The 13,326-nt window shown below is 38.4% G+C and overlaps 1 protein-coding gene across 2 annotated transcripts in view; it reads left to right on the plus strand.

The window, feature by feature from the left end:
• The window catches only part of etv4 (ETS variant transcription factor 4), a 28,563-nt gene that overhangs the window by 14,655 nt on the left and 582 nt on the right, over positions 1-13,326 (plus strand). The window contains exons 5-11 of one of the 2 annotated variants that reach the window (XM_056255710.1): positions 4,903-5,029; positions 6,779-6,988; positions 7,507-7,793; positions 10,644-10,712; positions 11,286-11,333; positions 11,813-11,985; positions 12,850-12,951. In XM_056255710.1, the coding sequence (XP_056111685.1) occupies positions 4,903-5,029; positions 6,779-6,988; positions 7,507-7,793; positions 10,644-10,712; positions 11,286-11,333; positions 11,813-11,985; positions 12,850-12,951 (1,016 nt within the window). Of the gene's footprint in view, positions 1-4,899; positions 5,030-6,778; positions 6,989-7,506; positions 7,794-10,643; positions 10,713-11,285; positions 11,334-11,812; positions 11,986-12,849; positions 12,952-13,326 lie in introns of both variants that reach the window. The other variant, XM_056255709.1, reaches the window with a different exon arrangement.

A 13,326-nucleotide genomic window follows, 5' to 3' on the forward strand; every position in this document is an offset into this window, starting at 1 on the left:
TCCACACCCAATCACGATGTGACATTTACTACTCAAAAACATTAAAACACCATCCGAAAGCTGTGTTTTCAAACAAAGGACATTGAGAGCACACAAATTTTGCTTCACAGGAGACTCAAATTATCCTGTCATTCAAGTTTGTCAACAATTTTGAGCTACCAATAGCCGTCTGATACCCAAAAGGGAAGTTGCTGACACTCTGAAGTGACAGTCAAACCCAAGAAAGCATTTTTCTTTTATGGAAAACCCCTGGCCAATCACCATCTGAGAGAAGCCAGAACTTCCTTTTTTGTTTGCGTTCTCTTGCTTGCACTCTCTTTCATTCTGATCGTGTTGACATGGACACCACATGTCCGCCATGTGTTGCTGTTCTGTGCTGAGATGACAGCATTGTTTCTGCAAAATCTCTAGCTGAAAGAACAGTCTTTTCTATCATTCTTGTCCCTCCCCGGACTTTCCAATGATCATTTTAATAATGGTTGATTTATATCAAACCCCCTCAAATGAAAAAAAGAACCATTTAAAATAGCTTCTTTTCTACTTAAACCAAAAACAACTTCGTATCTTTGTATTGTTCACCAAGCCATTATACACACTACCAAAAAGGGGTCAGTACGATTTTTTACATTTATTCAGAAGGGACGTATTAAATTAATCACATGTCAGTAAAAAATACATTTATAATGTTACAAATTATTTCTATTTCAAATAAATGCTGTTCTATTAAACTTTTTGTTTATCAAATAATTCTGGTAAAAGAGTATCACAGTTTCCACAAAAATATGAAATAGCACAACTGTTAATTTATAAATGTTACTTGAGCATATTAGAATGATTTCTGAAGGATCATGTGACACTGAAGACTGGAGTAATGACTGCTGAAAATTCAGCTTTGTCATTACAGGAATAAATTACATTTTAAAATGTATTAAAATAGAAAGTAGTTATTTTAAATTGCAATATTTAACACTATCACTGTTTTACTGTATATTTTTGATCAAATAAATGCAGCCTTGGTGCACATAAGAGACTTTTTTTCGAAAACATTTTTAAAAATCTATATGATTGTTTGGGTACGTTTACACGACAATGATACTAAAAACGAAAAAGTTTTTCTTTTGTTTTTTTTCGCGTACAGAGAAAACAACTCAATTATGCATGTCAGGCCAGTAGTTGGCGATGTCACTTTGTAAAGAAAAACCAAGTGCTTGACAATAAAAAATGCGCGTGACATCACCATTTACACAAATTCGTGTGTTTTTGTAGTTTACATGGAGACAATAACGGTTGTTTGACTAGAATTCTGTTTTGACATTCCCAAATGAATTACCGGTATTATAAGAGTGACATTCTGTTTTGTGATGCTGTCACTTTTATTTCAATTAAACACATGATGCACTTCATGACAGGCTGTACTTAAAAGGAAACAAGCAAGTTTTGAGAGCCGTGTTAAGTGGGCTGCCCAAAATCAATACTGCCATTTCAACCTTTAAGCCATTCAGACATAATTGGCATCCTTGTTGTTCTTATTGATTTGTCACTGTTGGTCTCAAATGGACAGTGGGACGCCAGGTGGCATCACTCCACTGACCGTCAGGCAGACTGTTATCATAATCTAAAATCCGATTTTATCACAACATCAGCTCATATATCAAATGCGCATGAAGGATTTGTTCACATCACACCAGACTAAAGAAATACGATAATCCTTTGTTCTGTGCTTTTTATCAAACAGTCTTTGCATAAAGACTCGTTCTGCTCAGGATTTGTGTTTTATCTGACGACAGGCCACAGCATTCCTCTGGTACGATATGAAAGGTTTAGAGTCTTGAGATATTATTGCTCAAACTCTAGCTCATTGTACCTGTTGAGTTGATACGGTTGGCCTCAACTGTAGCTGTCATAAGCTGAACATTTCCAGGATGTGAGCCTGACATTAATATACAATACTGTCCAGATGATCAGTAGAGTTATGGTTTAACTCAGAAACAAAGCTGTCCTGCCTTAGTTAACAGTGACTGAAATTGGATTTTCTTCATCCAAAGCACTGCTCAAACACTCCTGATTTCAACAATGGTACTTTTATTCGAAATACATTTACTAGTGATTACTTGTACTTTAACAGTCTCCGAGGACGATCCCCAAGAGCTCTCGGCTAAAGCCACCACCTCCATCTGTCACAGCTGGTGGATCTTTTTTTTTTGTTTGGGGCAGGGGGGTATCGGGGTCCTGAGATTTGTTTGTGGTGGGAGTTGACTGAATGCCCCTCCATAATGATCCCCTACTTCCTAAAGCACTCAACCATGACCATCACCTTTCACCCCTTATCCTCTTCACTGAATCGTGCTATTTACATATGTAAAGTTCAGCTCTCACCTCTATCCCAGCCTGTCTCTAAAGGCTCATCCTGAATGGAGACACTCTTGTCGTTTAGGTACAATGCTACTGGTTTTTCACACTTAGATGTAGCTTGAAGGGAGGTGTGAATGTTAAATGCACTCGTTTGTAAGGAGAGCATTATTTAAATCTACATGTCACAGGATTTATAGCCTTATGTGGCAGATTACATTCACCAGAGGCGTCAAACTCATTTTAGGTCAAGGGCCGGAATTCTTATTCTTTTTTTTCTTTTTTTTGTCGAAAATTTGAAGAAAACATGCAATTCATCCTTTTATAGAGGATAAGAATTACCGATTAAACGTTGTGTTTTAATAATATTGGGATAAAACAAAAGGGAGCACATATTATTGATGAATTTCCCTGATCAGACTTTAAAATTAATATAGGGCCTACATGCAAAATTGGTAATTTAGAGACATTTAATAATAAAAAAAACATGACTGTTGGCTGAATAACTTCAGTTTAAAAAGCCATACAAAACCAAACATTGGAAAAAAGACTAAATGGCTTGTTTTAATTCCAGTCCAATTAGTCCAACAATATGTTTGAAGTCATTACAGTAAAATGTCAATATAAAGTAAATATGAATTCAGTATATGAGGTCAAGGTCATACTTTTATGACTTAAATCACGCCTACGTGATTTATAAGACCCGAACACACATACGCTCACAAACCTCAAGCCCCCTCTAGAAACTAAACCTAAGAAATATGAGTGGTTTTAGGGAACACTGATGTAACCTTCACATGAATCGCCAGGAGAGAAAGCAGAAACTAAGAGCTTTGGCCAAATTACATGCACCAAATAAAGAACAAGAGCTTCCTTCATTGTCAGATCTCTGTTTACTCGACTGCCATCAGTCTGTAAACTCAGGGAGATTTAACGACAGACGGATATGTCTTGACAATGTTACACGTTCCCGAGGTGTCCCCTTGTGAAATCCTCGTTTGGTGCTCCATCCCATTTTAGTGTATTTAGAGAGGAATGATTCATTACATTAATAGAGTGGTTTTAGTGTCTACAGTGATTTTATGTTCGTAATGAATTTCTAAAAGAACTTGCAGCCTTATTGATCAAATGAGCAGTCCATTATAAAAGCATAGTACTGATATAAGATTATTTTTCAATCTGTCAAATCTACAAATATTTATTTTTATAGCGCTTTTCACAATACATATCGTTTCAAAGTAGCTTTACAGAAAATCCATGTCTACAATTTAGAGTGTTATCTGTTATCAGAGGTGACTGTGTCCAAGTAATGTATTTCAGAAATGTATATATATATATATACAAATCACACAGTTAGCTTTGGAGTCTGTATATGCAGACTCATTACTCATTCTGTTCAGATTTGGTCTCTTTCGATTTAAGTATTGCCTTGAGAGGGCAGGACGCTGTGCTGCTGTGTTACAGTATTGGAAGGCCTTTCCCCCATTTTTGTTCTTGTTTTTGTGAATGAAATATGCAATTACCTGGGCTTGGGTTTCAGCAGTGCCTGTTCTGTCAGGTCTGCGCCCACGACAAATCAACACATAAACAGCCATAAACACAGAGTTGCTGCTCAGCTGGAAGAGCACAGCTGCTGCTGTTTACCCTGAGCGGCCCAGAAAAACATCCTGTACCGTGCCGTCTTTGAGCCTGGCTGCTCCCCTCCAATAATAAACAGCACTGCGGTTTAGACCCAGACCCCACGCATGCTGGGCGGCTCCTCTGCTACTCCTCAACTAAATGCCAAAATCCCTAAAAGCTGGACTGAAGAAACAGAAACAATTCTTATGTAAATGACCAGCTGCTGATGCGTTTATAAAATACATACACATTTAACCGCAGCCAATGAATGTTCTGTGCTTTGAAAGGGTTGAAGAAAAAAAAAAAAATCGGGAAATAATTATGAATCTAATGCACATTTAATAATTAAACTAAAATGATTATGTCCACTTTTCAGTATTGATTAATGGAAGTGATTTTAAAGTAACTTCTTAATGCTAGTGGATGTTTATAATTTACTTTAAAGTCAAGTCTTGGGGACAATGGCCTGGTTTCACAGACAGAGCTTAGATTAAGTCAGGATTAGGCCTTAGTTTAATTTGGACATTTAAGTAGCTTTTATAATCTTGCATTAGAAAAAAAAACATTACTGGTGTGCATCTTTAGACAAAACAATGGCACTGACATATTTTAATATATGTCTGTGCAAGTTGCTTTCAGTTAAAACAGCTCAAACATGCAGTTTAGTTTGGGACTAGCTTAAGCATTGTCTGGGAAACTGGGGGGAATAAGTTTTATGCGTGGTGGAGTTAAGCGATAACGTTGGCATGATCTACTGCCCTTATATGGCTAAGGACAAACTAAGCCCTTTAAAGAAATTGGGATACAAAAATGTGTATCTTTACTCTAGATTGTATACTCTTGTTGTATTTTTAGAACAGTGTGTCATTTCTCTAGACAGGAATTGACTGGAATGTTGTTCATTAATGAACCTGTTTCTCTGTATCTCAGCAGTGGCATTCCACAGCCCGCCTGTGACGATTAAGAAAGAGCCTCAAAGTCCAGGTTCAGACCCCAGCCAGTCTTGCAGCCACAAGCAGAGCTTCAGCTACCCCAATGGAGAGCAGTGCCTTTACACCAGGTCAGTCAAAAGCCGGATGCTGTTGCTAGATGGATCTCACACGATTTCATACTTTTATGACTTAAAGGGTTAGTTCACCCAAAAATGAAAATTCTGTCAGTAATTACTCACCCTCATGTTGTTCCAACCCCGTAAGACTTTCGTTCATCTTCGGAACACAAATTAAGATATATTGGATTAAATCTGAGAGCTGGATCACTCATCCATAGGCTTCTTAAGGGATCGAAACTGACCGGCCCAAAAGTTATGAAAGACATTGTTAAAATAGTCCGAGTGACTACAGTGGCTCAACCTTAAGTTTATCAAGCGACGAGAATACTTTTTGTGTGCAAAAAACAATCAAAAATAACGACTTTATTCAACTAATCATTTACTTCTCTGTACGGCCGTGATATTTCACGTAGTGATATTGCGCAAAGCTTCTAGGTTGCACGTCACACGTAGGCTCACTATTGGCTGACGCTGGTCATGTGTGTGATGCGTGATGTGCAACCTAGAAGCTTTGCGTAGTTTCACTACGTGAAATATCATGGCCCACAGAGAAGTAAATGATTAGTTGAATAAAGTCGTTATTTTTGTTTGTTTTTTTGTGCACAAAAAGTATTCTCGTCGCTTGATAAACTTAAGATTGAGCCACTGTAGTCACTCGGACTATTTTAACAATGTCTTTCATAACTTTTGGGCCGGTCAGTTTCGATCCCTTAAGAAGCCTATGGATGAGTGATCCAGCTCTCAGATTTAATCAAATATATCTTAATTTGTGTTCCGAAGATGAACGAAAGTCTTACGGGGTTGGAACAACATGAGGGTGAGTAATTACTGACAGAATTTTCATTTTTGGGTGAACTAACCCTTTAAACAGGTGTTTCTTCATCTATGGGCTCTTAAGGCCTTATGGACAAGAAGCACAGAAAATAGATTCTTAAAACACACATTTCACACTATAATGCAGGGTTCCTCATATCCGGCCCCGGGGGGGGGGGGGGGGGGGGGGGGGGTGGGGGTCACTGCCCTGCAAAGTTTAACTCCAACCCTAATCAAAGACACCTGAGCAAGCTTATCAAGGTCTTTACAGTTAAGGTAAGTTTGATCAGGATTTGAGCTAAACTCTGAACCGTGGACCTCCAGGGCTGGATTTGAGGAACCCTGCTATAAATGTCTTAATCTCTATATATCAATATATATTGATTGTCTTAACAGTAACACACAACCTCTGAAAGTCATGGACTTTCAGAAAGTCATGAACACTTACACCACATTGTCATTTCTGCATCCCAAATGATGCAATGTGTTTAATAATATTCTGTGGTGGAAACGTTTTAAACATTTTTTATGAATAAAATGGCAGACTTGTCTTGCTATGGCTAATGTCACATTTTATTTAATTAAATACAATTAAATAATATTTTTTTTTACACATAATTGGAGATAGGAACCGGGTCAGAAATCCTTCTTTTTTGTTTTTTTTACATAAATATTAAAATAGATAATTTAGATAATTTAAAAATTAATAATCAATATTTTATTTCGCATTTTCATATTTTAATAATGAAAGTCTCATGCGTAAAGCAAAAGTAAAATCTATACATACACTTTTATGGTTTTAATGTGGCCTTTATTTAAAGAGAAAAATATACAAATCTACTACCCCAGAGATATAAAAGTGTTCATAGTCGACGATACATCAATACATGATCTAAAGCTAAAGAAATGCATTGTTGATTTTGAAAGTGTCTGTGTGCCCTGCAGTGCCTATGAGCAGAAGAGAGCAGCTGTGGCAGCAACAACAGCATCAGCAGGAGGATCTAAGAGCTCTTGTCCAGGGACACCCATGTCCCCTATGCAGCATTACTCCCCTAAACCAACAGTGGGAACTCGGCCGGAGTCAGGGTACATGAATCCACCCTCAGCTAGCCAATCCCACGCCTGCCACAGCCACAGTTACCCCATGAACCCCAGGTAACAATAATGATAAAGAATGTGTAGGTGTGTCTACTTTTGAGGGATTTGACTGCATGATATATGACATGCATAAGTTTTGGGCTGAGAAACTAAAATCAGTGATTTTGAATACTACATGTGAATCCATTTAGATATTTCATTGTGAATGCTTATTTCTTCAGTGTTTACATTTAATTTAATAGCACTGTTAAATGTAATATTTTTTAAGATGTGTAGCAAATCTCAAAATTAATATCCAATATTCATACATTATAATGTTGTGATGCCAAATTCAGTTTATAGCATTTAAAATGATTGACTTTAGTTTTTAGTGCTTATAATATTTATCGTGCTTATAATATTTAAGTGATTATTAGTATTGGCCAGAATTTTAATATCAGTGCACATTTTTGAATAGTAGCGTTTATTAAATTTTATAATAAAAATCGAAAGAGAACAGTTAAGAAAGCATACTTGCATTGTAACAGAGTTTTTAAGATCCTGTGTGATAATCAAAGCTTCATTTTCCCTCCCAGTTCCAGGTTCCCTTCCGGCTCTGCAGAGATGTGCCCACCATTCTCTTCCCAAGGCCAGGCCTTGCAGCGCATGCATCCGGCCCACACCAGCGGGGGCGGAGGTGGCAGTTACCATAGGCAACACTCTGACCCCTGCTTGCCTTATCCTCCTCAGCAGAACTTCAAGCAGGAGTACCTGGACCCTCTGTACGACCGAGTGGCCCACATGGCCGGGACACATCCTCAGAGGTTTCCTCCTGCCCATATGATGGTCAAACAGGAACCCACTGACTACACTTACGAACCTGGTACGTGAGTCACAAAACATTCTGATGAAACAAAGTGCATTCATTTGCTTTTAAATGGTGTCTTCTTTCCTCTCTCTTCCTGAATAATTAAACCACATTAGGCCACTAATGTAAACAGTAAGTTGGTTGACAAACTGAAAAGTCTCTTTTTTCAAAGAGATTTTGTTTGTTCTTCTCTGCTTCCACATCCACTGACACTTTGCAAAGGTCTCAACAGTGTTTCTGTACTTCTCCCCGCTCCTGCTCCTTCACCCCTCCTCTTCTGCCTGTGTTCTTTGAGAGGGAGGGAGGCATAGGAATTTCATTGAGAAAATGGAGGGCACTGGAAAGACTAGAATCCCCAGCGGAGCGCTCGCGGGTGTAGGGTTGCAGCAGCGGCTTCCTTTTTCTGCAGGCAGATGAACTCATAATGGAAAAATGAGCGTAGCCTCAGTAACCCGAGCCCGTGCGCTGGCTTGGTCGAGCGAGCGGGAGGTGTGTGTGTGTGTGTTTGGGGGGTGGGGGGGGGGGGGGGCTCAGGCCATAGTAGCCGGGGGGCTCAGGCCATAGACTCACAACACAGGCGAGCTCACCTCCTCCCACTCGACTTAGTGACTGACACAGGGTCGAAACACAACACCCTACGCAGGTCCAACTTATCAGTGCTCTGTGAAAGACTACAAACAACAGTGATCTAACAAACATTGCATATAGATGAGCATAAATAACAAAGTTACCAGTTCAACTGATTCTTTAAATGGAAAAAAAATACAAGCATGACCTTTTCTGGGTTCTTTTGTTCCCTCCTAGTTTTGAGGTAGGCCTACAAGTTGTCTTTTTTTGTGCCTGTGTTGTTGTGGTTAACAAAAACAATTAAAAATAGTTTTCTGTAATTGAAATAAAGCTGAAATCAAACAATATGAAAATAAGCTGAAGTACTAAAATGACTAAACCTGAAATAAAAACAAATTAAAGTTAAAGCATATATAAATAATAATACTAAATAACACTGTTTGGTACTAATACCACTGAGAAAGGCTGATACTACTCAGATTCATACATGCTGATATGTGGCAACTTTGGATGCGATAGTCTGGAACAAAAGGATGTTTGTGTGAGGATAGACCGCCCTATCTGAGGTGGAGTACAGCATGTTATCAGTAGATTCATCCCTGCCCAGGCCGCCGCTCTGCCACAGACATATGCCAACATCAATATGAAACCAAAACCATGAATAAGAGACACTTTTATAAGGCAAAAAGTGCTTCTTAAGTAAATATTATAATAGTAATATGAATTATTGTGTTTATATTTTTATAATAATAATAATAATTATTATTATTATTTCAATTAGATTTTCCCCCAAATCGTGCAGCCCTTCCATACTGGGCTACGTTTCCCAAAAGCTTGAGCTAAGTTGATCGTAGAGAACACTGGTGGCAACGGTCTCCACAATCAACTTGGGCTCACGGTGCTTTTGGGACACGCAACCCAGTTTGTTTCAGAAGGGGTCCAGTGACAGTTTTTCAGTAAATGGAATAAGTTACAGCCCGACAGCTCTGTCAACAGTGACATTAATTTGAGCTCTATCATGTATGAGAATAGTGCTCTTTCTCCCCTGTGACATCTTATCATGGCCTCTGCCACTGCATTCTCCAGCCATGAATCATGGCTCCACCTCACAGACTAACCGTTTCTTATTTATCCAGTACATATAGAAGGAGATAGGTGGCTATGACAGTTATAAAGCTGATTCTGGCTTCCTGCAGTACTGTGCAAGATCCACTGCTCTTTACTGCCTAAAAATAAAGCTGCCGACAGGTGATATTATGACAAATGACTTTATGACAAATGGACCTTTTGTCCTTGCAGCACTCAGTGGCAGAGGTTATCAAATCTGCAGATTCACCAGGTCTCACACCCTACAGAAATAGTGCCTAAAGAGGACTAGCAATGATTAGCTGGGTTCTCAAACATAGTGAGCTGCCTCGCTGCCTCGCTGCCGACTGCCTATATAGGCAGCTTCCTCCTAAGGCAGCATATCCCAACCACAACATAACCTCATGAGCGACTGTTTTGGCATTCTCTACATAGGCCACGAATCACACAAATAGTGCTTCATACAAGAGAGCAACTTGAAATTGACTTCAGTAGTGATAATGGTGAAACATGCTCGAGGGTTTGAATGTTTGAAAGTAAAGAATTTAAGACATACATATTCATTTTGAAAAAAAAGAAGATCAAATATATATTTTTTATTTAACAGTACAATTGTCAGTCTTTATAATTAGTTTTAGAATAACAATAAATAATGATTAATGTGTCAAATTATTGAATTATTAAATATCTAAGTGGGTACTTCAAGTAAATATTTTACATATATGGCTGACAAAAAAGTTTGGGAACCTTGGCGCTATCATAAAAATTCATAGCACACAAACACTGGGTAAAATAATTCATTTTTAATTACACTGAATATTTTTTATCTGTACCTTTCAGGTTCAAAGTACTACTTTATGTAAAATCAACATTTGTTTAGTCTTGTCCACCATCTTGGAAATATTTTTTCACACATCGCAATTCTGAAATTGCTTTCTTTTCAGTATTAAATGAAACATGTTTATTTTAAATCAACATGTATCTAGCCTAGTGTGTTATCTTATCTTTTTTTTCACTTGTCTATATGCATTCTGTGTAGTCTGTGAAGAATATGTGATGCTGCCTTAGAATTTGTCTAAAGCTGGGTATCTTAGGAGGCAACATAATCAAGATGATTACCAGGCCTTAAAATGCTGCCTATATGCATATAGGTTTTGAAATCATTTGCATGCATCCATCACTGAGGGTCACAAGTTTGTGTTTGCCCTACAGATGTGCCTGGTTGCCCATCCATGTACCATCACAACGAGGGCTACCCCAACCCACAGCACAACAGTGAAGGTAAGGACATCTAGAACATGCTGCTCTAGTATGGTTCTAGAATGTACATTTCACACACTCACAACACCGTCAGGATTGGCCGGTACTGTGCGGTCACTGGCTAACCAGGCCAGAGGGGCCGTGTTTCTGTTGGCATGGACATTTGTTTCTCCCTTGCCTAAAGAATTCCAGGGTAAATATTACTACTGGAAAAGACGAGTATTTTTCCTGGAGTGAAGAAAAATAATCCTTCTCTCAGCTCGCTGCATTTGCAGCACCATTTTGGGTATTTTCAGTTGTTAGCTGATCTCTGTAATGAGCCATTAGATACAGGAAATTTTGTTCCTTGCTTCATAAGTGTACTACATAACTGAATAATAATAATAATCAAGAGTCCATGTTTCCCATTATAAGAATTCCTAAATATCAATTGGAAAACAGTTACTGTATTCATAGATCTCAATTTGAAAAGTCAAACAGGAGAATGCTTGTTATTATTAATGACTGCCATTAATACATTAGCACAGTATAACTTATGTGGATCGTCTTTGTATCCACATTAAAGTACTAATTATTCCCTTGTCCTTTCCTCAGGCTACATGTTTGAAAATGATTCCCGCGTTGTTCCTGAGAAATTTGAAAGTAAGTCTCACTTGTCCAGATGTTATTTTTTCCCATTACAATTGTTTTCTTACCAGACAAAAAACTAAAAAGTTAATATGAATTTGAATATTTCGTAGTATTTGGTTTGTCCCCCAGCACTCAAGCTGCATGATCATGTTCTCTAGCATCCAATGACCCAAAGCATCTGACCATCTGTACAAAGAGTCACATGATCACAGATTTGATTATTTTCTGAACTTGAAATAGTGCAGATTCCTAAATGTTTCTTATCCATTTTATCTCATAACATTTCTTCAACATTCTAAACCTTTGTTTATTGGGTTTAAATTAGATTCTCAATCTTAAATTTTTAATGTGCTCTCCGACGTTTGGACCACGCTGTATAAATGTTTGCAATTTCAGTTCAAATCCTTATCACCATGTGTCTTATAAAACAGTTTTTAGATCTATTGTTATCTATAGGTGAATTAATAGACAATCTCTTTGCCTGTGTTCAGGTGAGGTGAAGCAGGAAGGGGGCGGTGTGTTTCGTGAGGGTGCACCATATCAGCGCCGTGGCTCACTGCAGCTCTGGCAGTTTTTGGTAGCCCTTCTCGACGACCCCGGCAATGCGCACTTCATCGCATGGACCGGCCGTGGCATGGAATTTAAACTCATTGAGCCAGAGGAGGTAAACATAAGGCTTTTAAGAGTTATCAGGAGGCAACATATGATTTTCATCCAGAAAAGCAATTGATCATACAAAGATCTAAGAGGAAAATAGGAATATTGGGAGGTTCAGATCAATTCGATGCAAACTGTAGAGAGAATAAACAATGGGTTTCAGAGATTTGCTTGCGATCAGCTCACACTTCCCCAGGGTCTAAGAACATATCCACACAATGCCAGTTTTCCATTAGCTGCCATGCATTATTTACCCCACTTAACAGCATAGTGAAATAAAATGGAGAATGGCTCCATTACCAAATATTACAACCTTCCATTTTGCCGGAGTCTAAGCACACCGCAGTGGTCGAGACAGGAGCGTTAACCTCCTATTGTCTGTGGTCAGTAGACGGCTAAATGGCATGACTCAGCAAACTATCATGCAGAGATGCATCCATCAGTTCTGCTCAACTGTACGCATAAATCATTCATTACAACCAAAGTTTTACTATCGTAATTAAAGCGTACAGTCAAACAAACAATCAGTTCCTCAAATGTCAGCAGACCCACAAGTTTACTGGCCCAAGATGGAGCAACAGTTTTTCTTAAGGACCCTCAAGTTGAACCTTGAAGTTTAGGATAAAGAAGTATTTCCTCTAGGTTTGACAACTAGCAGTTTGTGCTAAGTGCCGTGCGGTGTTTTTGGTTAGCGTTTAGTGGTAACTTGGTTATATAAAGGGGAACTGCATTATTTTGGAGGGACTCGCCCTTCCTTTTCATAGTTCAGCTGTTGTACAGTCACCAAGGACCTCTTGTGCTCAGATTAAGGCACTGCAGTACAGTCCTTTCCTGCTCTTATGGTTTGTGTTGTCTTATTTTGATACTCTAGGTGGCAAGACTCTGGGGGATGCAGAAGAACCGTCCAGCCATGAATTACGACAAACTGAGTCGCTCTTTGCGCTACTATTATGAGAAGGGAATTATGCAAAAGGTATTATTGTTGCATCATCATATTTTATGGTTTCCTATACCGTTTCCCCCCCCACTTCAACCCGCACATTGAGTTGAGACTTTATATTTTGGGTCCCAGAGACTCCAAATATAGAGTCCAGAATGATTTGCGTAAAACGAATAATAATAATTTAAGGATTAAGGATTCAAATGTTCCTACACTTTCTGAAATGTAAATTTCAGCGGAAACACACACTGTACAATTCAAGTACAATATTACAAAACTAAATTCAATCTAGGTGTGTACTTCTAAAGTATGTATGTGCATAATGTGAAAATTCATTTCATTTATTTATAAACTATAGAAAAACAGAAAAAAAATTCTTGGAAGATCTCAGTTATAGTCATGATTTAT

The sequence above is a fragment of the Rhinichthys klamathensis genome, unplaced genomic scaffold, assembly GCF_029890125.1.
Source record: "Rhinichthys klamathensis goyatoka isolate OS25496 unplaced genomic scaffold, OSU_Roscu_1.1 h1tg000121l_1, whole genome shotgun sequence".
Lineage (NCBI taxonomy): Eukaryota > Metazoa > Chordata > Actinopteri > Cypriniformes > Leuciscidae > Rhinichthys > Rhinichthys klamathensis.